At 40.8% G+C, this 23,342-nt stretch overlaps 4 protein-coding genes across 8 annotated transcripts; 1 reads left to right on the forward strand and 3 right to left on the reverse strand.

Annotated features, from left to right (window-relative positions):
* Window positions 1–117: 117 nt before the first annotated feature.
* Window positions 118–3,286, reverse strand: LOC104449564 (pentatricopeptide repeat-containing protein At1g34160). Of its 5 annotated transcripts, none has more exons than XM_010063757.3 (2): window positions 1,349–3,286; window positions 118–614 (listed from the first exon to the last, which is right to left on the reverse strand). In XM_010063757.3, exon 1 carries the CDS (start codon window positions 3,155–3,157, stop codon window positions 1,433–1,435), a length of 1,725 nt encoding a protein of 574 aa, XP_010062059.2. In that variant the 5' UTR covers window positions 3,158–3,286; the 3' UTR covers window positions 118–614; window positions 1,349–1,432. The 5 variants fall into 5 exon arrangements, with proteins under 5 accessions (XP_010062059.2, XP_010062058.2, XP_010062056.2 ...); XM_010063756.3 differs by having other exon boundaries at window positions 118–761; XM_010063754.3 differs by having other exon boundaries at window positions 118–989.
* Window positions 3,287–4,277: 991 nt separating this feature from the next.
* On the reverse strand, window positions 4,278–11,419 carry LOC104451957 (cleavage stimulating factor 64). The gene is made up of 10 exons (XM_018876498.2): window positions 10,986–11,419; window positions 10,655–10,733; window positions 9,072–9,246; window positions 7,653–7,686; window positions 7,309–7,550; window positions 7,148–7,225; window positions 6,443–6,478; window positions 5,935–6,360; window positions 5,050–5,277; window positions 4,278–4,778 (listed from the first exon to the last, which is right to left on the reverse strand). The coding sequence occupies exons 1-10, from the start codon at window positions 11,014–11,016 to the stop codon at window positions 4,635–4,637; spliced, it is 1,473 nt and encodes a 490-aa protein (XP_018732043.2). The 5' UTR covers window positions 11,017–11,419; the 3' UTR covers window positions 4,278–4,634.
* Window positions 11,420–14,302: 2,883 nt separating this feature from the next.
* LOC104449566 (very-long-chain aldehyde decarbonylase GL1-9) lies at window positions 14,303–17,557 on the forward strand. The gene is made up of 3 exons (XM_010063758.2): window positions 14,303–14,601; window positions 15,065–15,406; window positions 16,650–17,557. The coding sequence occupies exons 2-3, from the start codon at window positions 15,176–15,178 to the stop codon at window positions 17,193–17,195; spliced, it is 777 nt and encodes a 258-aa protein (XP_010062060.1). The 5' UTR covers window positions 14,303–14,601; window positions 15,065–15,175; the 3' UTR covers window positions 17,196–17,557.
* A 656-nt stretch (window positions 17,558–18,213) lies between these two features.
* On the reverse strand, window positions 18,214–22,206 carry LOC104449567 (probable F-actin-capping protein subunit beta). The gene is made up of 8 exons (XM_010063759.3): window positions 21,859–22,206; window positions 21,027–21,097; window positions 20,439–20,552; window positions 20,165–20,247; window positions 20,010–20,083; window positions 19,788–19,907; window positions 18,780–18,875; window positions 18,214–18,640 (listed from the first exon to the last, which is right to left on the reverse strand). The coding sequence occupies exons 1-8, from the start codon at window positions 21,985–21,987 to the stop codon at window positions 18,557–18,559; spliced, it is 771 nt and encodes a 256-aa protein (XP_010062061.1). The 5' UTR covers window positions 21,988–22,206; the 3' UTR covers window positions 18,214–18,556.
* Between the last annotated feature and the right edge of the window lie 1,136 nt (window positions 22,207–23,342).

The raw sequence follows: 23,342 nt of genomic DNA on the forward strand, positions 1-23,342 counted from the left end.
AATGTTTTTCTTAGAGATTAATTCGAAGGCATACATAACATGCATAATAATTATTCTGCGCACATGTGAAAACCCGTAAGAAAAAAAAGAGAATAATACTAGACATACTAAGACTCATTTACTAAACAAGTTACTAAATGATGTACAGACAATAAATAGTCATTTGAATTAGTGAGCAAGTACCTCACAAAAATACTCAATAAACAAATACTTTTTGAATGATTGAGTACATTTATTTGCACAACCGTAACGCAGGGTAGCCACTCCTGCTACCGAATATGGGGAGTCAACACATAGCCCTATAAAATTCCTCAATTTTTCGGACGGGGACTTTTATTGCCGTAACGGCCAAGTAAAGCTGTGTATGGCAGAGCTTTGGGGAGAGACACTCTTATAAATGGAATCAGCCAACAAGACCTGCTCTGATGCAAAGCCAAATTTCTAGCCCTCCAAATGTTATTAATGCATGAATTGCAAGCAATCTTCAAACTCAAACATTCTAGGGACTTCCCTTTGAAGATGTTGACTAGCCCGAGAAAGCCAGTCAGTCCAGTTTCCGATCTCACAGGAAATTCCACTCGGTTGTAGAAGCCTGCTCCATATATCCCGGGAAACTGAACAGTCAAAAGACAAATGGTCCCTCGATTTATTGCTATCAGGACAAAGTATCATGACAGAGAGATGGAGATGAACCCATCAAGCCAATCTGTCCTTTTAGTAGGCAATCTGTTGAATAGCCATCCAAGAAACGAAAAAATGTTCTGGAATAGAAGTCAGAAATTAAATGAGTTTTGTGCCATGATACCTTTCATGACTTTGATCGCAAAGAAATCCAAACACGAGGAACTGAAAATAGGTCATTCTTGGATGACTTCCAGATGAGCTGTATCAGAATTTAGATGTGATGGGAATGAGGCACCACAAATTGTGGCTTGAATGTCCACAAGAAATCAGCCATTGCATGACAAGGCCAATAATCAGGTTTGATCCTGCGTAATTGCTGAAACTTGAGCTTGGATTGGAAATTCTAGAAACATAGCCTGTCACCTAAAGTATGCCCGAGTAAAGATTCGAGAGGGTGCCAACAATTAAACTAGAGAAAGGTGGAGGCTTGATTACCAGTCCTATGCTGAAAAAATGCCTAATCAAGCTTTCTCATATTAAGGATTATGGTCAGCCTTAATTTTACCCACCAAAAACTCTTCCCACAAAACAACAAACTGATTCATAATGACATCGCTGTCATCCCTTATTCAAACTTTTTTATGTCATTATTTCTCCCCCATAACATGTAAACAGCAATGGGTACTAGTAGAAAGAAATAGATGGATTGTATATAATTTGTTACCTGTTTCCTCAATCTTTTAATGGATGCTTTGGCATTTAACTGGGCAATACAAATTCAAGTTTTGACTTCTCCTGCCAATCAGTTTCACCAGTAGTCTCTGCAAGAACAAGATCCCTCTCTGAATCTGTGAAATCTGGTACGATCCCGCACGATGATTTCCCTATTGTATATCTTTGATATAAGCTTTATCACGGCATGACAATCCCCGCATATTCTTAGATTCTTTATTACTTGAATAGGGGTCCTCTCAGCTGTACTAATCAAACCAAAAGCAACAGCCAGCTTTTCACTATGATAACATATGGCATTCGCTTTCTCCTCATCACCAATGTCATGCAACACAAAGTCAGTCCCTGCCACATAACCGTGTTCTGTAATCTTGAACCTAATCTCCTCTAGCTTCCTATATATCTCTTGCCAACTTTCATGGCCTTGGTCTCCATTGTTGAACTTGTGTATTTTACCATCCACTTCAATATAGCTAAAACCAGGCACCTTTTTTATGTCCCTATTTTTCATAGCTTCTCTCACTCTACCAACATCATCCCACCTTGCGCGAGCTGCATAGATATTGGACAATAGCACAAAGTCACCACAACCATTGGAACCCATTTCTAGAAGGTGCCGCGAGGCAATCTCAGCCATCTCCACATTTCCATAAGTCTTGCAAGCACCAAGCAAACTCTGCCAGAATACCACATCCGGCATCATCGGCATATATGTTATAATATCATATGCCTCTTTGATACGTCCAGCTCGGCCCAACAAATCAACGACTGTACCATAATGCTTCACATTTGGAACTACCCCACATTCCTTCATCGAATCAAACAACCTAACCCCCTCTTCCACTAATCCCGCATGGTTGCACGCACATAAAGCAGCAAGGAATGATACTGCATCGGGTTCAACCCCAGCTTGACTCATCTGCTTGAAAAGCTCAATGGCTTTATATCCATCACCCTGCATCGCAAATGCCATGATCATGGTATTCCACGTAACAAGACACTTCCTGGACCTCATACCATCAAAAACCTCATAAGCTTTATCAACAAACCCGCATTTGGCATACATGTCAATAACAACGTTGCAAACTTGGACATTCTGATCAAGCTTCTCCTCCGTTATATAGTTATGAACCCTTCCACCTTCTCGCGTGGCTCCCAGCTGCGAGCACGCGGAAAGAGCACCAATAACCGTAACTTCATTAGGCTTCAAGCCTTCCTCTTTCATCCTCTTATACAAAGATATAGCCTCAGTGGGTCGATGGCCCTGAGCCAGCCCGGAAATCAACGCGTTCCACGAGGCAATATCTCTCACGGGCATTTCATCGAACACCTTCTCCGCAGAATCAAGATCGCCACCCTTCGCATACACGTCGAGCAGAGTCGTCCGCAGCAGCACGTCCGCACAGAACCCGAAACGCACCACTTGGGAGTGGAGCTGCATCGCCTCGGAGATCGCGAGGGCGCGCGCGCAAGCCTTCAAGGCGAAGGAGCAAGAGAGCGCGTCGACCCTGCGGGAGCCGCGCAGCATGGCGCGGTACCAAGAGACGGCACCGGCGGGCTCGGGGCTCTGGGCGATGCCCCTGAGGATGGCGTTGAAGTCGTTCGTGGAGGGGCGGTGGATGCGGTGGAAAACGCGGGTCGCGAAAGAGAGGTCGCCGGAAGGCGAGATTGCGCAGAGCTCGACGAGCCTCGTGCGGGCGTTGGTCGACTGGAACTGGCCGGTGACCAGCAGATGGGCTTGGAGCTGCTTGATGCGGGAGAGGGAGGTGCATTTCTGAAGCAGCGAGTCCAGCGACTGCATGCCTTGCCCGCGGGAGCTTGCTCAAAAACCATGGCTTTTGCGAACTGGGCTCATGGTGAATCTCGCGGGGAGCGAAGCTGGTTCAGTGCAGCGGCAGCGGAAAGTTCGGATTTTGCGAAACATTGCTAGTCGCCGTCTTAGTTACGCATTTTATATATTCGAAAAAGTGAGCCTTTGAAGTAACTAGCAATTTTCCAAGTGATTTAAGGGAAGTGGCTTTCTTCAAAATTGTCACTTCCTTAAAAAGACAAATGCCTTGAGAGTAAAGAGTAAAGGGGTTTTCGAGAATACTTGAATGTTTGACAAATTATAATTTAAAGGGCATATCCTTTGGTAAATCAAATATTTGTAAAGGGTTTTTATTATTTTTTTAAAATATAAAAATAAAATCCAATGAAATTCCATCACCGATCAATGACAAGCCAACCATAGGGCCTTGCCAGCGGCCAGATCTGGGCTTGCGTGACCCAGGCAGGTGTCGTCTGAGGTCATGTGCAACCTAGGTAGGCCGAGGTCTCGCGAACCCAGGCGACGCCTACTTGGGTTGCACGCCGTGCGACCTTAAGCGATGCTTGCCTGGGTTACGCAAGCCCAAATCTGGCCACTGATGGTTGGGGTATGGGAAAGATGCTCGGTAAAAAAATTAAAAAAAAAAAAAAAGTCAACAGATGAATAGTAGAGGTAGACTCGTATTTCCGAAATGCTGAAAGCCCAAAGCAGTTCTCCACTTGCTCTGGGCTTTTAGCATTTCAAAAGGGAGCATTTGGCCAAAGGGGAGTTGCAAATGTTGAACTAAACACCTAAAATTTTTCCAAGTTGCAAATGCTAAACTAAACACCTAAAAATTTTCTCAAACTGATCAATGCGGATACTAACATTCCATGTAAAAGCGTGTCTGAACACAGAAGCTAATAGATTTACACCTCTCCTGTATCATTAGAATCCTGCCAACATCGGTTTCGATACCCTTGTCGACCATCCTTGTCAAGGACATTAATTACTCATGAGACAAGAAAGCAGTGCGTCGAACGCTAGGGAAGCTCCTCCTCGGAGTGTCCAGAGGGCACCGGCTAACGAAGAACTGTGACATCATAATAGCCCTCTAGCAACCAGATTCAAGTATTGAGAAAGACCACAAGTCTTATTCTTCTTATTGAGCAACTCCGCAATGCTCATAGTTTCACCAATAAACAGGCCAGGTACAATAAGAGGCACCTGACGTAAAAAAGGGTTTTATGAATTATGAAAGTTACAAAATTTTCCAGCTTGTATTCAGCATGTCAATCGTGTTCATAACGTTACAAGGGTGCAGTTGCGGTCAGTGCATACTGCAGCTAGGCTGAACCTCTTCACAAGTTATTTTCCTATGACGATTCCTGAACTCGAATGTTGGATTCACAGGCTTGTCGCCTCCTGACAGAGCAAAATTTAGAAGCCTCGTGTAAATGCGAGATCATTTTATCTGTCCCTGCGCAAACTAGGTAGCCTGGCTCTGATCACGCCGGAGCATTTGTTGAAGCTGAATCACTTGTTCCCTCTGTTCTGGCGGCAGAGAACTCAACTGTTCTGCTGTTAAGCTCATAACCTGCTGAAGCAAAACAGACTCCACATCTGACGAAACCTGTCATTGGAGAAACAAAAGAATCAGGCGGATAGGACCTCATTTAGTGCAATATCCTCTATTAAGCTTCAGAGCACAGAGAATCAGGCGAGCACAGAAAAATATGAACAACAAAATCCCATGTCACAATTGAAACTAGAAACCTTCCATGCAGATTTACAATTTGTTTTCGGTTAAAAATCTCAACCTCGGAAGGTACTGCCAGATAACAATATAAAGTGGTATCGCTCAACCCATTGGACTTCCGCAAGCATCACCAAAAAGAAATTACCTGAGATGTTTGCCTTTCGGGATGCTGCAGTTCCATCTGGGGAGCAGGATTAAGAGAAACTGGACCGAAGCGAGGTGCCCCAGGTCCCACAGTATTATTCAGACCCCCCAAAGAGAGAGAGTTGGCCGTGACATCTTCTAATCTCATCAGCTTAGAAGGGCGATTGCTTAGTTCTGAAAGCTCACCACCAATTCTACCTGAAATGCCTGATGATATTGAGGGGCCAGGCTGTTATTTTAAAGGACATTAGACAGAAGAAATTGCTTATACAAAGAAACGATAAGATTCGTCTTCTTATAAAAGAGAAACTATCAACATGTCAAAGCAGTTCTTTTTCTGCAAAAGCAAAGTATTAGAAGAATCTACAAGGTTTGATTTATGACATGATCCAAAGATTCTTCAAGCACTTCAAAGTTTCTATGCATGGCATGTTAACAAACAAGAACCTAACCAATAATAACTTTTGCCACTTGCTAAACTGCAACGTGTAGATCAACGGAGAAGTTACTGTACACATATAGATTTAGATAGTCCAACATTATATCTTGTCTCTTCGAATAAAAAATAATGTTTGATAGATTTAATTATCCGCTCTCTTTAAATATAAATCACTGCAGACTCCGGAATCGTAATCTATGCTCACCAAATCCCCATTATAAATGCCCAAATTCCATTCATCAGCTCTTCTATGATGCTGCTAGAGGAAGAAAATGCCTCGGCCTCAAAACACAGTAAAGCTTCTTAGTTTCAACTAACAGTATTCATCAACAGATTGTCTAAATTTGTGATTTTGGAAAACAGCAAATGTTTTAAAACTTTATACCTCTGATGTTGAAGGATGAGGAAAAATAGAAGGAATCCTAGCTCTGCATTTTAAAGACCCACCTGAAAGTTACGAGCTAAATCTGCAGCACCAACCACTCTTGGTTGTTGAGATGAAAAGGAGTGCATGTGCTGAGTAACAGAAGCAGCATTTGGCACGGGCCCTCGTGCTGTGACAGGTACACTGGTGGAAGCTCCCGATGGGCCTGTGAACATCCCCTGTGGGTAGTTACCTTGTGGAAATTGGATTTGAGGTTGCATCGCGAGTTGTGATGGCCCAGATATTTGGTTTTGTGCATAAGAACTGTGAGACACCGAAGAGACTTGACCATGCGGCATTTTGGGCATCAATCCAGGTTGTTGCATACTCTGTCCAAGTGGGGGCAGCCCTGAAAGTGTTGGAATAGCTTGCTGCTGAATCATATGACCATCTCTGGCTGCTGGCTCTGAAGGTTGAGAAGGACCCTGCCTAATATTTAGCATATGCAACTGCAAATTTAAAATAAGATGCTCAATTTGACATATAATTACATGAACTAACCCCCAACAAGAAAGCAGGTAAGAAACTAACCATTTGTGGAGTCACCAACCCAAGCATTATTTCTGCCTACAAAAAAAAAAAGTAAATCAATATTGCAAACTCAGGATGACCAGTAATCAAGTGACAAAAGAGCACATCATAATAAACCGGTTATGAACAAAGGCAAAAGGCAATGCTAGAACTTCAATAATCCCTTTTATACACAATCAACATATCATCCACAAAAAAGGAAAATACGAACAAAATATGTAGTTTTAACTTCTCCTACGAAAAAAGATTGGAACCGAAAAACAAGATAACCTCAGGCGGGAACATGTTAGAACTCTCAATATTGTAAAAAAGCATCTAAGGCTGGTAGGAGTATAAAAGTGTCAACCAAACTTTTCAAATCAGCCAAGCTCATTTCTCTTTTTCCACAAAAAATGTAATTTTTGGTACAATGGTATCTATATTTATCGCAAAAAGGGGTCAATAAAGTTACAGCATAATCAGTCTTAATAAAATAGTGAAGTTGGGAGAACCCCCAAAGGACTCTTGCAAGATTCATCATAAATAGGAAGAAAGTGAGAAAAAGAACTGGCAGGCATATAAAAGGTTCTAAAGTAGGGCCCGGAAAATATTTCGTGTGTGGATAAAGGCATCATAAAAAAGAACAACCAGGATAAGAACTCTATTCTAGAGATTCTATGGCATAAACTATGACAGGAAAGGAGATTTCAAAATACTGACAAGTACCTGAAAAAGAGCTTTACACAATTGTGGTCTTGATAGCAGCAACTGCCTTGCAGATTCCTTATTACGAGTAGCCATTACCTGCAATCAACACAGAAGTCTCTGATGGGCCAGTCTATGATGAAGCAAAGAGAAAATTATCAGCTTTTCTGCAATGTGTTTACTTTCAGCTCAGATATAAGTTCATTAAGTTGGCTTCTTGACATTTTGGCCAGGTGAAGGGTTAATGGATCATTTGCCAAAGCTGATTGATTCTGAAGACCATTTTGATTTGGCAGCATGCTGGCCTGTGCACCACCAAGAGCTCCTGCCATGGCTGCCGCGGCAGTTATAGCAATATGGAGACCAATGGGCTGATTAACAGACTCTCCATGAATGGCAGGGCCCCCTACTTGCCTTGGAGGATCTGTATCCAGACATAGGAAGGAAAAGGGATCTATTTCAAGATTCTATTTAGGTAGCCTAAGATCACTGAACAAAAATAGCTCATAGAACAGAGGGAACTGACCAGTACTTGAAGAGAATCCAGGCCCACCACGGCCCTGAAAAAAAAGCCATAAATAAATAATCTCCATACTCCACCAAAATTTATAAAAAATAACCAACATGGTCAATTCAATGAGTGGGTGGGGAGAGAGCCATGGAGATGAGATACAACGGAATGACTCTTTTAGTCTCTTTTTCTGCATCAATATTTTGTTTACATCATTTACCAAGTCAGCCAACTATGACAGTCTACAACCCAGGTGAAGTCCATGACACTTCAAGGACCATGCCATATCATTTTCTTTTCAAAATCCATATCAAGGTTATTGCCCTGCATAAAATCAGTATCTTCTCCTTACCAAAAAAAAAAAAAATCAGTATCTTCTAAAACTTAGATCAAACATTGGCCCTACTTCCTTTCTGTACCATGCTTTCAGTTTAACTCCAGTGTCTTAATCTATTATCACACATAACAGATGAAGCATCTCTAAACTCGTCCTGAAGAAATTAAGGAAGCCAGCAAAGATAAGTCAACATGTGGAAAAGAATCTAAAAAAGGGTAAGAAATAGCAAAGAAGAATTTCATTTTTGGCTGATTATACATCTACACATCTCGTGGATGCTCAACTTTATCCCATGGTCTCCTAAGTGATAAAAGAGAGAAGAACTTTGTCCTTTTTAACCTGTGTCACCACCAAAAAATTTCATCTTCCTACTAGATCGTGTAAAGTTATCATTTACCTATCCAAACCACCATTGATGAGTTTCCCCCATCTTAACCTTGAAGAAAAGGAGGAGAATATTTGCTTTTCGATTAGCAAAATCTCAATTGCTGAAACCCCTTCCAACTCCCACCTCATAACAACATCCATATTACAGAAAACAATTCAGACACAATAAAGCCATCATATACACATCCAAACCACCATACATGAATCTCTCCCATCTTATCCTCAATGAAGGAGAGGAGAAACTTTGCTTTTCAGTATCCAAATCTCAATTGCTGAATTTCATAACAACAGGAAACAATTCAGACACCATCAAGGAGGAATAGATGGGAAGAACAATATTTGAGTTAGCTTATAAATAATGATTAAGATATATTTCGCCTCACCAAGTATGACTAAGGAAACCAACCAACTTCTGCAAACAAACTACCAGAAAGCAGTCTAGTGAAACTCAAAGGCACATACAATTTTTAGGGTTGCACCATATTATCAGACACATTATTCCTACTAGAAGATCAGACTAATCTACACAACATAAACAATAAACAATATTTCTCAATTTATGACTAACAACTTGTACAAATAGCTCATCTACTGGTTACATCAAATCAAAAAACAATGCATTGCTAAGCCTCCAATATGCTGTCATGGATATGAAACAGTTGACAAAAGAAAGTATCCATATAGAAATTCAAGAGTTCAGCGACAGTAACCTGCTCCCGATTTCTATCAGATCCTTTATCATTTTCAGCAAAATCCACCCGCAGTTGCCTCCCATTGATCTCATAACCCTGAAGGTTTCGACGAGCACTCAAAGCTGTCTCCTCATCCTTGTATTCACAGAAACCGTAACCTTTTGGCTTTCCAGTTTCTCTGTCAATTACCAACCTGAAACATGGAAGCAGAAATAGTGCAGACAAATTGGAGTGAAAATGCTTATCAATAGAGAAATCAATCACATTGAAAAAAGATGATCAGAAAGAGAGCTAAAGAGTAGAATTTACTATAAGCCCCTGGGATGCTTCATTACTTGCTCATTAATTGCCCAAGTATTATTCTATAACCAGCGTTTTTAAATCGAGACTGCTTAAAGAACCAATCTAGCTTCAAATTTGCAGGTCAATTGGTTAAAATGGTGGAACCACTGGAATGATCATTATCACGATTTTCAACTAAATAAGGTGATTTAAATAATTAGAGGCGGTTATTCATTAATGAGCACCCAACTCAGTTAATTAGGGAGGTGGCATACATTCTTTGGGTCAGGGGTTCGGTTCCTCTTGTTACTGCTCCTGCAAAATTATTTTAGGTCTTAAGAACCGGTCAATCAGTGAGTTGTCTGCCAGATTTACTGGTTGAACCAGGTGAAAACCGGGGTTGACCAGTTCTTCACCAACCAGGTTATCATATAAAAACCATACTGGACCATGGTCCAGTTCTCAGTTCAACTAGTTCAACTGGCTGTTACAGCCTGGGTTTGAAAACACTGCCAATAGCAGAAAAGTGTTATGCGAAGTAGCTCTAGCAGTCTTTGAAGAAACTACATTCTTGCATTGAATTCCCAAAGTTTAACTGTCGACATTTTTTCACTCTTCAAAATTTTCACTTTTTCAATATTTGAACTCTCAGCCAATTGAACGAACATCTGACAAGATAAAACCAACTCTTTTTTTATTTTATTTTTTTGTTCTTGAAAATAGTGTAGCCAGAGCATCATCTGAGAAGAATGCCGCCCACCATACATACTGCAGTTAGAAGAAAAACCATCCTGGGCCACTGTCCAGTTCTCGGTTCAACTGGTTCAACCAGCTGTACGGTTCAGGTTTAAAAACACTGCTGATAGCAGAAAAGTGTTATACGAAGTAGCTCTAGCAGTCTTTGAAGAAACCACATTCTTGCATTGAATTCTCAAAGTTTAACTGTTGACATTTTTTTACTCTTTAAAATTTTCACTTTTTCAATTATTGAACTCTCAGCCAATCCAACCAATATCTGACAAGGTAAAACCAATTTTTTTTTTTTTTGGGTTCTTGAAAATAAATGCAACCAGAGCATCATCTGAGAAGAATGGTGCGTGCGCACCCCTTGTAGCTTTTTTCGCCTTTCAAGAAAACATATCACGAGTAAAGCAAATACACTTACATCCCAATTTGGGATGCGCCAATACTTAACATCACACACGGCACTAGGAAAACATTCCAGGAGAAGCCAAGGAGAGCTCCGCAAGCACCACCACAAATATCAGTATAATTCAGCAAGCTCGTCACTACCGAAATCTCACCGAAGTGATACACACCTGAAAGACACAACAGGGCCGACCTCCTGACAGATTTCTTTAAGCTGCTCCTCGGTGGCGTCATAGGGAATGTTTCCAACTGAAACGAAACACCAAGGATAAGAACAGACAATTACTTGCACAATCCACCGCCATGCTCGAAGCCTCAATTCACTGTAAAGAAGAATTGCACCCGGAAGGAAAAATCCAGTCTTTAAGAGGAAATCGCAGTTCGCGAAGCCCCAAGACGAGATTTTTCCCCCATTTTTTGCCGATTCGCGATAAATCGAAGCGAGGAGGAAGACGGGCGGACACCCAGAGAGAGGGAGAGAGAGAGAGAGAGAGAGAGTACCGAAAACGCAGCGATGTTGGGAAGAGGCCATGAATCAACAACATGAGGACCGGGAGAAGGTGAAGCTCGGCTCCATCTCCTTCTTCCTCCTCCTCCTGCTGCTGCTGCTTCTCCCTCCTCCGTCGCCCTCGCTCCCTCGCTCGATCGTATCTTCGTTCGTCCTTCGCTCCGAACGCGATCCGTCAACGGAAGCGCCGCGAGTCCGCGAGACTTCTTCTTCGAGGGATTCGAGGAGGCGGTGCGCTGCGGGGGGCGGAGAGGTCTGTCTGAGGAATCGGGGGGAGGCGGCGGAGGCGGAGGCGGAGGCGGCGGAGGCGGAGAGGAGTTACTCTTGCGCTGCACAGTCGACGGGCTCGCTCGAGCTGAGAGGCGGTCTCGTTTCGTTCGTGTCTCCTTCTCGTCTCCTTCCCTCTTTCCCCCACCGGCCAGCCTGGCCAGGCCCAAATGAAAGCAAAGAGGATAATATTTCTTTTTTAATTTAGGGAAGGAGACTTAGGATGTGTTTTAAGATTTAAATCCTAGTTTTGTAATACAATCTTTTTTTAAAGCATTCGTCAAACAAAAATCGAATGTCGAGCTCCTTTTTGTTTTTTTTTTTTCCTTTTTTAAAATCATTTAGAATGATCCTACATAACCATGGCTCATGTGATCAAAACCCAATTATTATGATATATTGACATATAAGCTGTGTTTGACAATCGGGAAAAAAATTCAAGAGAGGATAAAAATATCCCGTGTTTGATACTTGCTCAAGATAAAATAAAGTCAGATATAAGGGAAATATAGGCCAAATAAATTTATCCCATGGAGAATGTGGAATAGAAATAAAAATGATTTATAATATCTATATTAAGAAAGTTATTTTCTCTCGGATAACAAGTTTCTTAAATCAAAATTATATTAAGAAATTCAAAATAACAGAAAATGATTTTTTTATTTTAATATAAATTTATTTGTATATTCAAAATTAATTCTATTTTATAATATACATACAATATATAAATAAATATATATTTATATTTATTGCATATTCTAGCTATTTTATTATTTTAGGTGTATTTATGCAGTTTACTATCTAAGTGATGAAAGAGGGAGAAAGAAATAAAACATAATTAAAAAAGAGAAGAAAATAAAGACCATTTATGTAAGTCTTAGGAAGAGGTGGGAGGAGAATTGTAACATTTCCATATTTCATGAAGTCATGGAGAGAGGCACGAAGGATGCAAGATTGATGATACAACTAGATTGTGAGAGTTCTATCAGAAGTTTTGTGTTAAAGTTCTACAACAAAAGGAATTTCACATGGAAGATGTTCGAATGTGGAGTTAGCCACTCGTGCACACATTGATTAGAAGCCAACATTGCTCTCCTGATGATAGAGCGAAATTTGCTATGTTGAACCGAGATGCGTGATTTATTTGAAATACGAGATGCCCGAGTTAAAGTGAGATGCAATACGATCCATTGTGATAAAGTAGATTGCAATACAAATCATTAGAACAGTCCTTAAAAGAGATGGCTGATTCGATAAGTCAACTCACTAAGCATCACGGGGTCTCATGATCAAGGCCAATCGACCCAGCTAGTAACATGAGCACACATATAAATGATAATGATAGGGCACTCGATGAACACTATTAAACTCAAACGACCACAAAGTCATGTAACAATTACACATATCAACTCAACAAATCAAGAGATTGATATGCACGTGAATATTTCCTACACACCAACCCCATATAACATTTCGACAAAAAAAAAAAAAAAAAAAAAACTACATATAACATTAGCAAGACAATGCATTGAAAAATATCAAAATTTCTTAAATTGAATATTCAGGCTTTACTTGTTTCATGGAAACCGTAACCTTTTCGTAAAATATTTTATGAACAGTTATTTTCAAGGAAAATGATAATATTTTTTGATATTTGGTTAAATCTTAAAAACAAATGGAAAAATATTTTTCATTGTTTGATAATATTGATTTTCCTAAATAGACATGCACTATTTAGGCGCTAGTAACTTGCGTACAAGAAACCAATGAAACCTCCATGGGCACTCAGGTCTCGAGCTTGGATTGTCAACTCTCGAGCACTAGCATGGGGACTAATCTTGAGTCAACAAAAATGTAGCCCAAGAAGTTGATGCCAAACACCCCAACTTTGTTCTACAGAGACAGAGGCTAAGTAAAGGTCATCGATGCTTGGGCCTATGTCTATGGAGGTTAGGCTCTAGACCCTACTGACCTAATTATATATTGAAAAATGATTTTTGACTTTTTAAGGAGGAAATTATTATCCTGAAGTTAAACTTGGGTAGGATAAAATTTTATGTTGAATAGAAAAATATTTTTCGTTGGTTTATTTTCTTAAGCAATTTAAATGTCTAAAAATAAGGAAAATGTATTTTCAAAAAATATATTTTGCGAAATAAACGAGAGGCTTAGCCCTTGTGCGGTAACCATTCAAATATGGTCAAATTCTGATTTTTTGTTCTCAGAATCAGTTTGAACCGAGAATTGTGTTTGGTAAAATTTTGTTTCCGAAAACAAATTTGTTCCTAGGAACAAATTGAGAGTGGAATCAAGAACAAAAAAAAACGTTAATTCTTGTTCCGAGAACAAATTTGAGAATCAAAAACCAACTCTTCTTCTTCCCTTTGGTCATCTCGCGACCGTCGTCTACCGCCACTCGCCGTCGCCACCTACCGCCGTCCACCACGGCCAACGCTGGTCGCCGTCTGTCGATCCAACCGAAGGCTCGCCAGGCCAGAGCGAGGTCCGATGAGCTCGCCGAGGGCAAGCCCAACTACCGGTGAGGCTGGGCAAGCCTCACGATGTCCAACCCCGCCGGTGGCCAAGCGAGCCTTGCCTAGGCGTCGGCAGGCTCGGCGACGAGGGCGGCGACGCTCTAGTGAGGTTGCTTAGGCCCTCGTCGGCCAATCATCGATCGCTAGCCCAACAACAAGAAGAAGAAGGTCGATCGCCAGCTCGACGACAAGAAGAAGAAGAAGAAGAAGAAGAAGAAAAAAAAAAAAAAAAAATGAAAAATGAAAAAAGTAAAAAATTTATTTAAAAATTAAAAAAAAAAATTGATTTGAAATATAATTAATAAGCACGGTATCAAACACAATTCTATTACGTAATTAAAAAAATTTGGACAATTACCAAAAGTGTTCTTTTACTTGGAATCAATTCTCAGAAATAAAATAAAAATAATCATTTTTGGAAAATATTCGTTAACAAATTCCAAATTGCAAGGAAAGCAGATCTTCTTTTTTGGGGTCGAAAAAGCAGGGTCTTTGTTTGTTATTAAAATTGGGAAATTCTTCGAGCGACATGCGGCCCACCGCTCTGCCGAGAGCCTATGGCTTCCCCCCGAATTCCATGGTCTCCTCCAAAATGGCGTGCTCTCCGCTGACGCATTTTTGAACCGAGAAACGCAGCAAAGATCAAATCTTTACGCCCTTCTCCATCTCGCGGTCGAGACCCGGAACGGAGCGAAGCCCGGATCGATCTCGGAAACTGCATTACTCTCGTCTTCACGCGCCGCATTTCACGAACCAATCGTGGGTTCGTGATCCTGCCGAAGGAATGCCATGTGCGGTGCTACGACAGGTAAACGAGCAAACCCATTTCTCTCTCTCGCCAGAAAATTTGAAAAATAATGAGGGAGTGGTGAAATTGCCTGCGTATGTTTAGTAGATCTGGGGATTGGAATCATCTTCCGGTGTTGAATGCGTTGGCTTCGGTGGGAGCTCGGGACATTGTTAGACATTGTTAGATTGGGTAGCGGGGAAGCGGAATTGTTGTCCAAAAACAGCTGTAAGTCTTGTTAGATGCGTGGTCCAAAGTTGATGTCCTGGGGCTGAAATGGGTGTAATGTAGATCCTTGATGTTTGGGGAAATGTACGGCGTCCGGCACCTCTTTTCTATTGTTCAATTGAAATGTTTCTGTTTTTACAAGGTATATTGATGGACAGTTCTTGTTGTATGTTATTGTATTTCCTCTGGCTGTTTCTTTTTTTGTATTGGTTCCTTTATGAGGGGGAGATTTCACAGAACATGGAATAAATTGCAGGGCACCAGATTTTTCGTTCAGTTCTAGGTTGCCGACTGCAATAAGCTGCGTTGGTGTTAGCATTTCTGGAGAGACCTGAAGTTATCTGAGCTGACTGGTTCTGTTGAGAAGATGGTACTTTGGGAAGGGTATGTAAGTGATGAAGCAATGGGCACATTTGCCCCAATTGTGGTCTATTGGGTGTATGCAGGATTCTATCAACTTTTGCCTCCCCTGGACAATTACCGGTTACATACTAGAAAAGAGGAGGAAGAGAGGAATTCAGTACCCCTTACAATGGTTGTGAAAGGTGTATTGCTTCAACAACTTGTGCAAGCTACCATTGCCCAGGGGCTCTTTGTGGTTAGTATTTCGATTTGAAAATCATTTTTCAGGCGGTGTCTAAGTCTCGGAGTTAATTTCAAAGGTTTATTTTTATGGTCTTCGTGTAATGGTTCATTAGCTTGTATTTTGGTTTTAGAGAATCTAACTGCTACAGTTGAAGCAATGAGCTACAATAAATCCATATCAGATAAGAGAATCTAGTACTTTAAGTTCCGTGTCGAGCGTATGTGATAGCTGAAGAAGAAGGATATGTTTAGGTTACTTCTTGGGCAGTTAAGATAATTGTGACGTGTGCTAATTAGCAAACTTTAGCTTCCTTAAATAGGGGAGATTTAATCTGTTAAATATTATTTTTTCCCTTTCTTTTCTATTATTTTATTCATTTCTCTCGTATTGGGGGGCGGGTGGGGGGATTTCGGTCTTTTGGATTCTTTTGATTGATATAGATGAAAGTTAAAATGGCTTCCATTCTTATTTTCACCATAGAATTATGTTGTTTATTTCAACATGCTGTACGGCAAGGTGTTGTTCTGGCCCTTCTGGAAGGAGGAGGAAGACTTTGATCATGTGTAGTTGCTCAAAATTGACAATACGGCGTTAATATATATCACCTGGCAGGGTGCTAGGACACCAATCTCATGGAGTTAATTGGACATAGAAGAACTTAATGGTTTAAATTAGAAGTTATAATTGTTAAAGAGTTGACTAGAGGAAACAAATACACAAATACTTTCCTTCTCGTCCATTCAGGAGGGTGCAAATACACCAGCACTCATTAGAAATTATCACCTTTAATGGATATGTAAATTAACATCATAATATGTCTGAAATTATAGATACTGATTGTCATCTTGTATAATTAGATTTAAGTCTGAGCTGGAAATTAAGTGGAGTTGCACAAAAGATCCATGCGCTTGCCCTGTTGCCTTTGTGTGAATAAGATAAGGTTGACGTGACATTGATCAAATGTTTCCGATGACGGAACCAAGTCCTAGTTTTCACTTTTCATCACCCTCATTTCAGTTGACTTCTTTCCTTTGCAGTTGTGATGTATGGCTGAATGTTGTCAAAATTCTCAGTACTTGTTTGCAGCATTTCTATTATCAATGGAAATCCCTGTTTGACTGTATGGTTGAGCAGTTGTAACAATGGCAAGTTTTGTGACATGGTTTTGCATACCTATACATACCTATGTTTATCATCGTCACGAGGGAGGTTGATATCTGGCCTAAAATATCATTCTGTTTCCGTCTGATTGCAGTTGACATCAAAAGCTAATCCATCAGGAGCGACAGTTCAGCCCTCCATACCAATCCAAATACTGCAATTTTTAGTTGCGATGCTGGTCATGGACACGTGGCAGTACTTTGTGCACCGCTATATGCATCAGAACAAATTCTTGTACCGCCATGTCCACTCGCAGCATCATAGGCTGGTTGTCACTTATGCAATTGGTGCTCTGTACAATCATCCGCTCGAGGGTCTCCTGCTTGACACTTTTGGTGGGGCGATCTCTTTCCTTGTGTCTGGGATGACTGCGAGAACTGCTGTGTATTTCTTTTGCTTTGCTGTGATTAAAACAGTCGATGATCACTGTGGGCTGTGGTTGCCTGGCAATATCTTTCATATTTTCTTCAAGAACAACACTGCTTATCACGACATCCATCATCAGCTTCAAGGCACTAAGTACAATTATTCTCAGCCATTCTTCTCCATCTGGGATAAGCTCTTAGGGACTCATATGCCCTACTACCTTGTAAAGCGACCGGAAGGGGGTTTTGAGGCGCAACTGGTGAAAGACAAATGAGACTATGACGGTTTATTTTTTTCAGCATTTCAAGCATTTTCATGATGAGAACTTTCATTCTCGGGATGTTGGGCAGCAATATTCTCAAGAGGCTCTGGGTTTAGGAAATTGTCCGAGGTTGTGAATTTGTTTTTAGATGGTTGAATGTATTTATTTTCTTTGTTGACTGGCCCGATTTCATCAAGGTATTTAAGTCTTCGGTAGCTATTCTGTCATTCACTGTTCAGTTCATTTCCTTTACGCGTGTGCTAGATTTTTCAGGCATATTGACGTCGATGTAAAGTAAGAGGATGAAGATTCATTTGTTGCATTGTATTGTTATGACTTATGAGGCTACTTAGAGAAGGGAATTTTTGTGTGGCGTTCTGGTTTTTTTGTCTTCTAGGCGTTGATGTCTACCTGCACGAAACTTGTTACTTCGTGTCAAACAGCCAATAGAACGGATTTCCTACTCTTGTGAGAATGAATGGCTCTCTCTACTTCTGTAATAGATTAAACATGAGACTATAGGAGGTGCTAATCTTGATTTAGAGGGCTCTTTTATCGCATACTTGTTTTTGCGAGTGCAAAGTTCCTCGTATAAGGTAGTTCCCCTCCCTTTAATTCTCTTTGAGAAATCAAAATGTTATCTGATGCAAACAAATCAATTAACTGGCTCGAAGCTACCAATTAAGGAAAAAAAAATCTTGCTATAAGTTTCAAGTGCTATATCAGTTTACAAATTTTTATCAAAGCTAATCTGAATTTTCAACGTTAAGTTACTATAAGCCTTGTTAAATATCTTTCATCACATAAAACCTTTTCCCGATATCGTCCTCAATTTTTATTCCCTACTCAGCACCCACTAACTGGGGATCGCTGTTCCACTCTGCAAACACGTTTAATCATGGATTGTTAGCAGTGCATAATTCGCAGATTTACCATAGGTCTATTTGCTTTGGTTGCTTAACATTCACTTATGCACAGTTTAATTGCAAGCAGAATTTCCGGCGAAGTCCGGAATAAAATATAACCTGAAAAAAGGAAATGCAACTTTCCAACAAATCCAACCATAGGTAATGCACCTGCCAAGCAACTCATCAGCCTGGAAATTGTTTTAATAGAGTATCCGCCTTTCAAATGTTTCAACTAAACTAAAAGCAATGCGATAGGCATATCCTTTCACATGTACAAATCACGTTTGAGCATCAGCACATCAATAGCTGGACAACATCCCCTTCGAAGTTTCTGAGTCCTAAGTAAGAGAATCAGATCTACCACCATCCTCCTCTTGACAACATGCTGCATGCAGGGCTGAAGTTCCAAAGTCGGATAATTAGACGAAATATCAGACATTGGGAGAATGGCAACACAGCGTTATATCAGCTCTCAGGCATTCTCATTTGCGTTACTTCAGCTGGTGGTCGCAAGGTGCAGACCATCTCTTTTGTCTTCCCAAAATAGACCTGTATTTATAAGTGACAGACCAACAAATTGCATGAGATTCTAGGTATGCTGGTGGCTGGAGAATATATGCAAATCACTAAGGAAAAATAATTATAACAAAAAAGATCGACAAGATTGCAACAATGGAATTCACCAAACCTGATCAAGCGAGTTCCTCATCTTGCTCTCCATTTCCTCTATCATCCGTCCCATGTTACAAAGATGGCCCTCAGCAACTGAGAGGTCCATATTCATCTACAAGGCAAGAAAACATGAAAAGTTCCATAAGAAAAGCAAATTAAAGTGAACATGCACATGATGTAAACTACATATCTTGCTCCCAAACTAATTGCTTCAAAATGCGATCCTCATTAATTCCATGATTAACAAAGCCTTAAATAACATAATGATGCAAAACTAGAACTTCAACAATTCCATGACTAACAAAGCTTTGAATAATATATTGATACTAAAACTGAACTTGCTCCCTAGATATTCCAAAAACTAAGAGAACCTTCCCTCTCAGTGAACCTAAAAACATTATCCCTTGATTTAAGAAACAATAATAGCAAACCAGTAAGAAGTAACTCATAAATAATATTTCAGGAGACAGCCTGCTTACAATTACGTAGATCATTTCTTAAACATTATGCAGCCATCATGCAATGGTGAAGAACTACCAGAGATGCATGCGTGCATATATGAACGAGAGAGAGAGAGAGAGAGAGAGTAGAATAAGGCCCAATGTGCACAGTTTTCCTAACTGCAAACTTCGTGGAGCTGACTGAAAGTATATCTACGTTAGAATTACTTTATTAAAGAATAAAAGTAAAAAGGCATTCAATTTCATGCACACATCTATGTTGCATTGAAACTGGTACTTAGGCCTCAAGTGCCAAGTCCAGGCAGCATTGATATTTAAAAATAGGAAGGCCTGTCTGGGTCCAGCTTTCTGCTAAAAATTTAGACACTCATATGCTTTTCCATCCCAGTAACTCTCACGTTTCAGGCAAACATCATCTTCTGTTATTATTATAAACACTATATTTGAATCTCCTAATATATTAAGGAAGAAATTTCCTCTTCGACTGAGTTATAATAGGAGCTCTGCAAAAGGTAGTCTCAACAGGTAATAAAAAACCTTTAAGTTCAATGTAATCAGATTACCTGTCTTCTAATAGACCCAGACAAACTGAATGTGCCTGATGATTCATCATCTGTAGTGAGAGAGAGCATAACAGTGCTGGTTAAACAATAATGAGCTGTCCCATCTTCTTCAGGACCCACCTATATACAAAACCAAAGAATGTGACAGCAGATGAAAAAAGAGAGTAGAGGAAAGAGGGAAAAGATGAGGCTAAGAACAACTAACAGTTAAACTGATTGTACCTCAATTACATGTATAGCATCCCACGCCCCTTCCTCCAGGTAACCCCTTCTTCCATGAGCTGTCTTTGATCCATCTTGATAAGGAAATAGAATGTGAAAAAAAATTAGTAATTGGTACACTATAAAATGAGCCATCCAGCACAATAGAACCTCACCTTTCTTTATCAAAAAGCAGGCAACGAAACCTTCATTATCGTCTTCCCACATATAGACTGACGAAATGCCACCTTCATAGTACCTATACATCCACTGGTTAATCAAATTGCTATATCTATCAATGTAAATGGCATTCGTTATAAAATACAAACATCCACGAGCTCAGATGAGGACATCTGAGATGCTTAGATTGTTCCTTAACATTTTCACTGGCAATTATGCCGTTCCTTTCTCATAACCAGAATAGAGAACGAGGCAAGCAAAGGACCTCACTGGTCACGATATATTGCAAAGATCTCATTCGCCTCAATCTCCAGTTTCCTTAATTCTGGAGACGGTTGCGTGCCATCTTCCAATGGTGGATGGTATTTACTAGACCAGGGTGACCTGCATGGACAAAGCAGGTCGCACAGTAAGAAAAGAGATAATTCATTACAGACCTGGCAACCAAAACCCAACAGCAAAATAGATAGTGACAGTAGATCCCAAACTGAAGACTTTCCAACAATTTGTTTACTCCAGCAAGTTATTATTGATTCATAGCATGTTGTGTGCCCATAATATGATTATTCTACTTTGTTATATGTACAAGAAGGTAACCTAGAAAAGCACGGCAAAAATTAATCGATAATATCAGCATCATGCAGTCACTACGCTATATCTGACCCATAAGCAAGTAATGAACGTTTCTTTTCCCAAAGCTGAAAGCAAAAACTGTAACATTCAAACAGGAGCATAAAACTTTGACAAACTTCTAATACAACGCAGATAGCCCATATAATAGTACCAGCATACTATAAGCAGCTATCATACTATGCCGAGGTTCCGCACTATTCAAGAGTAGACAGGTAACAGTCGCACCTGTAAGAGTCGGCATCTCTGTTGTATTCACACAAAATAAACTCCTTTCCACCATCTATGTCGCACAACACCTGCCATTTGCTCCGTGAGTGAGTTCTGTAGTGATAATATTGCTATTTTAAACAGTAGATATTGCAACCATCATACGCTAGCATAAATCCTGCCTCTTTCCAGCCGCAAGTTCTAATATACAGGAATTGCATTTGACCACGAGAAATTTGTCATCCCAAAGTCACGAAATTTAGATCAACTCTAGAGTCGAGCCAGTGCGAACCAAGTTCTAACATTTGTAGATGAAAAGCAAGAAGAAAGGACAGGATCAATCGACAGCAGCATGCGATTTACCGCACAGCTACCCAGTAACGCCTCGACTACGACCTCATTCTGTTCTTTCTCCGTATCACTGCCCGAACTATCGTCTTGTCTCATCGGGTGTCGAACTCATCTCGTTCTACCCAACATAAAAAAATCAGCGCTTCACTCAGGACCTCATTCTATCTAAATCCAAAACAGCCTACTCCCACGTTCGCCACCATTGCCACTTTTCAGCTTCCGCTCCCATTGGACTCCTACCTCCAGGATGTGGACGGACCAATGACGACACATTCCGGAATCAATCGACGCCGAGGTTAAACAAACGCGACGGCTTCGGCTCTAAAAAAACAAATCCAAAAAGGGAACCACCAAAAGAGACCGCGAAACCCTAGCGCGACGGGACCGGGAACGTCGGCTCGCGGCCGACCGAAACCCAGCGGGTCCAAGGGGGTTAGAATCCCCAATCGCATTGCCAATCTCTCGCTCGCATAGAGAGAGAGAGAGAGAGAGAGAGAACCTGGAGAGGCTGGTCGACTTGGGAGAGGAGATCGGAGGAGTGGCGAGGCAAGAGGCTGAGGAGAGCGGAGAGCGCGGTCTCCGTGTGCTTCGGCGGCATCCTCCTCATCAATCCCAACGCCGCTTCCATCTCCTCCTCCTCCTCCTCCGACGACGACGACGAACTCCAAGGAACCGAAACGTGCGGCGCAGAAAGAGCGAGAGAGAAAGAGAGAGGGAAGGGGCGACTACTCGTTCGATCCGGGCTTCCCTCGCGGGAACATCTGATCGATTCAGTCTTCTCTGTCTCTCTATTCGAACACGGAATGTCAAACGATGTCTGAAATTCTTTTTAACATTTTGAGTTTTTTTTTTTTTTTTTTGTTGGGGAGGATGAGGTTTTAAATTATTTGGGTGGGAGATCAAATCGAGTTTAAAGATAGAATTATTTTGATAGTCAAAAGGCCAACAGTTCCCAGATTTAATTACGAACTCTTTATTCGATTCCTGTACTTTCCCCTTTTCTCAATTTAATGACCCCTTTTTCTCTGTCCTTGTTTAGCCATTTCTCTGGTTATTCGCAACGAAAACAAGGACAACAGCGAGCTTTCTGGTAATGACAAGTGTTTGGTGAGGAAAAACTTTATCTTTCGGTTTTGTAACGTCAGAAAACCGTACAGAGAAACATGGATTACGATGAATTAGGAGGGATTGGTCAATATATATTCTTTATGCATTCTAATTCCTTTGAATCTTTCTACATATGGAGAGATTCCAAGGGACTGAAAGGGTTTGGTGCATCAACACCTATATTCTTTTCCCCCACTTCTCCTTCCTTAAATCACTTCATTCAAGTCATGCCACTCTTGATTTCAACCTATTATAGATTTAGTGCGAAACTCCGATGGAATTCATCTGTCTTTATTATCCACTTATATAAATAAAGACTGGAGATTAGACTTATGAAACTAGAAAACCCCCGTCAAGCTAAATGCATGGGGATATGGACTTGGACCGAAAGGGCCTCGGCCCGTATAACTTTGATCTCGTGCGACTAGAAGTGAAGTACTCTTTCGAAATTGGTGTGCCAGGCTTTACAAGCTTTAATTTAATTTGTAAGAGGTAGCGAGTCTCCTCAAATTACGCTTCAAGGCTTCTTATCCCGCAACTAGATCTTTCTAAGAAAAGGACAAGGAGTAGAGTGGAATGCACTTCACGTACACCAGGAAAGCATGCAGCTCGGGAGTTGCTTTAGATAAGGAGGAGCCCGACAGGACCCTACGGACTGACAAGACCGCGGCTTTTGTCGATCCAGTTGATTGCCCTCCATGTGACTCGCTGGACCTTCCCTGCCTTTCATCATCTTATGATGTGAGATGTGAGGGGCCACTTAAAAGCAAAAGATGCCCGACGAAATGATAGTCTCTGAGAGAGAGAGAGAGAGAGAGAATGATATTTTTCTGCTCATTGAGTCGTTAATAAGCACCAAAAAATATTTCTCAATCA

This window comes from Eucalyptus grandis, chromosome 6 (genome assembly GCF_016545825.1).
Source record: "Eucalyptus grandis isolate ANBG69807.140 chromosome 6, ASM1654582v1, whole genome shotgun sequence".
Taxonomy (NCBI): domain Eukaryota; kingdom Viridiplantae; phylum Streptophyta; class Magnoliopsida; order Myrtales; family Myrtaceae; genus Eucalyptus; species Eucalyptus grandis.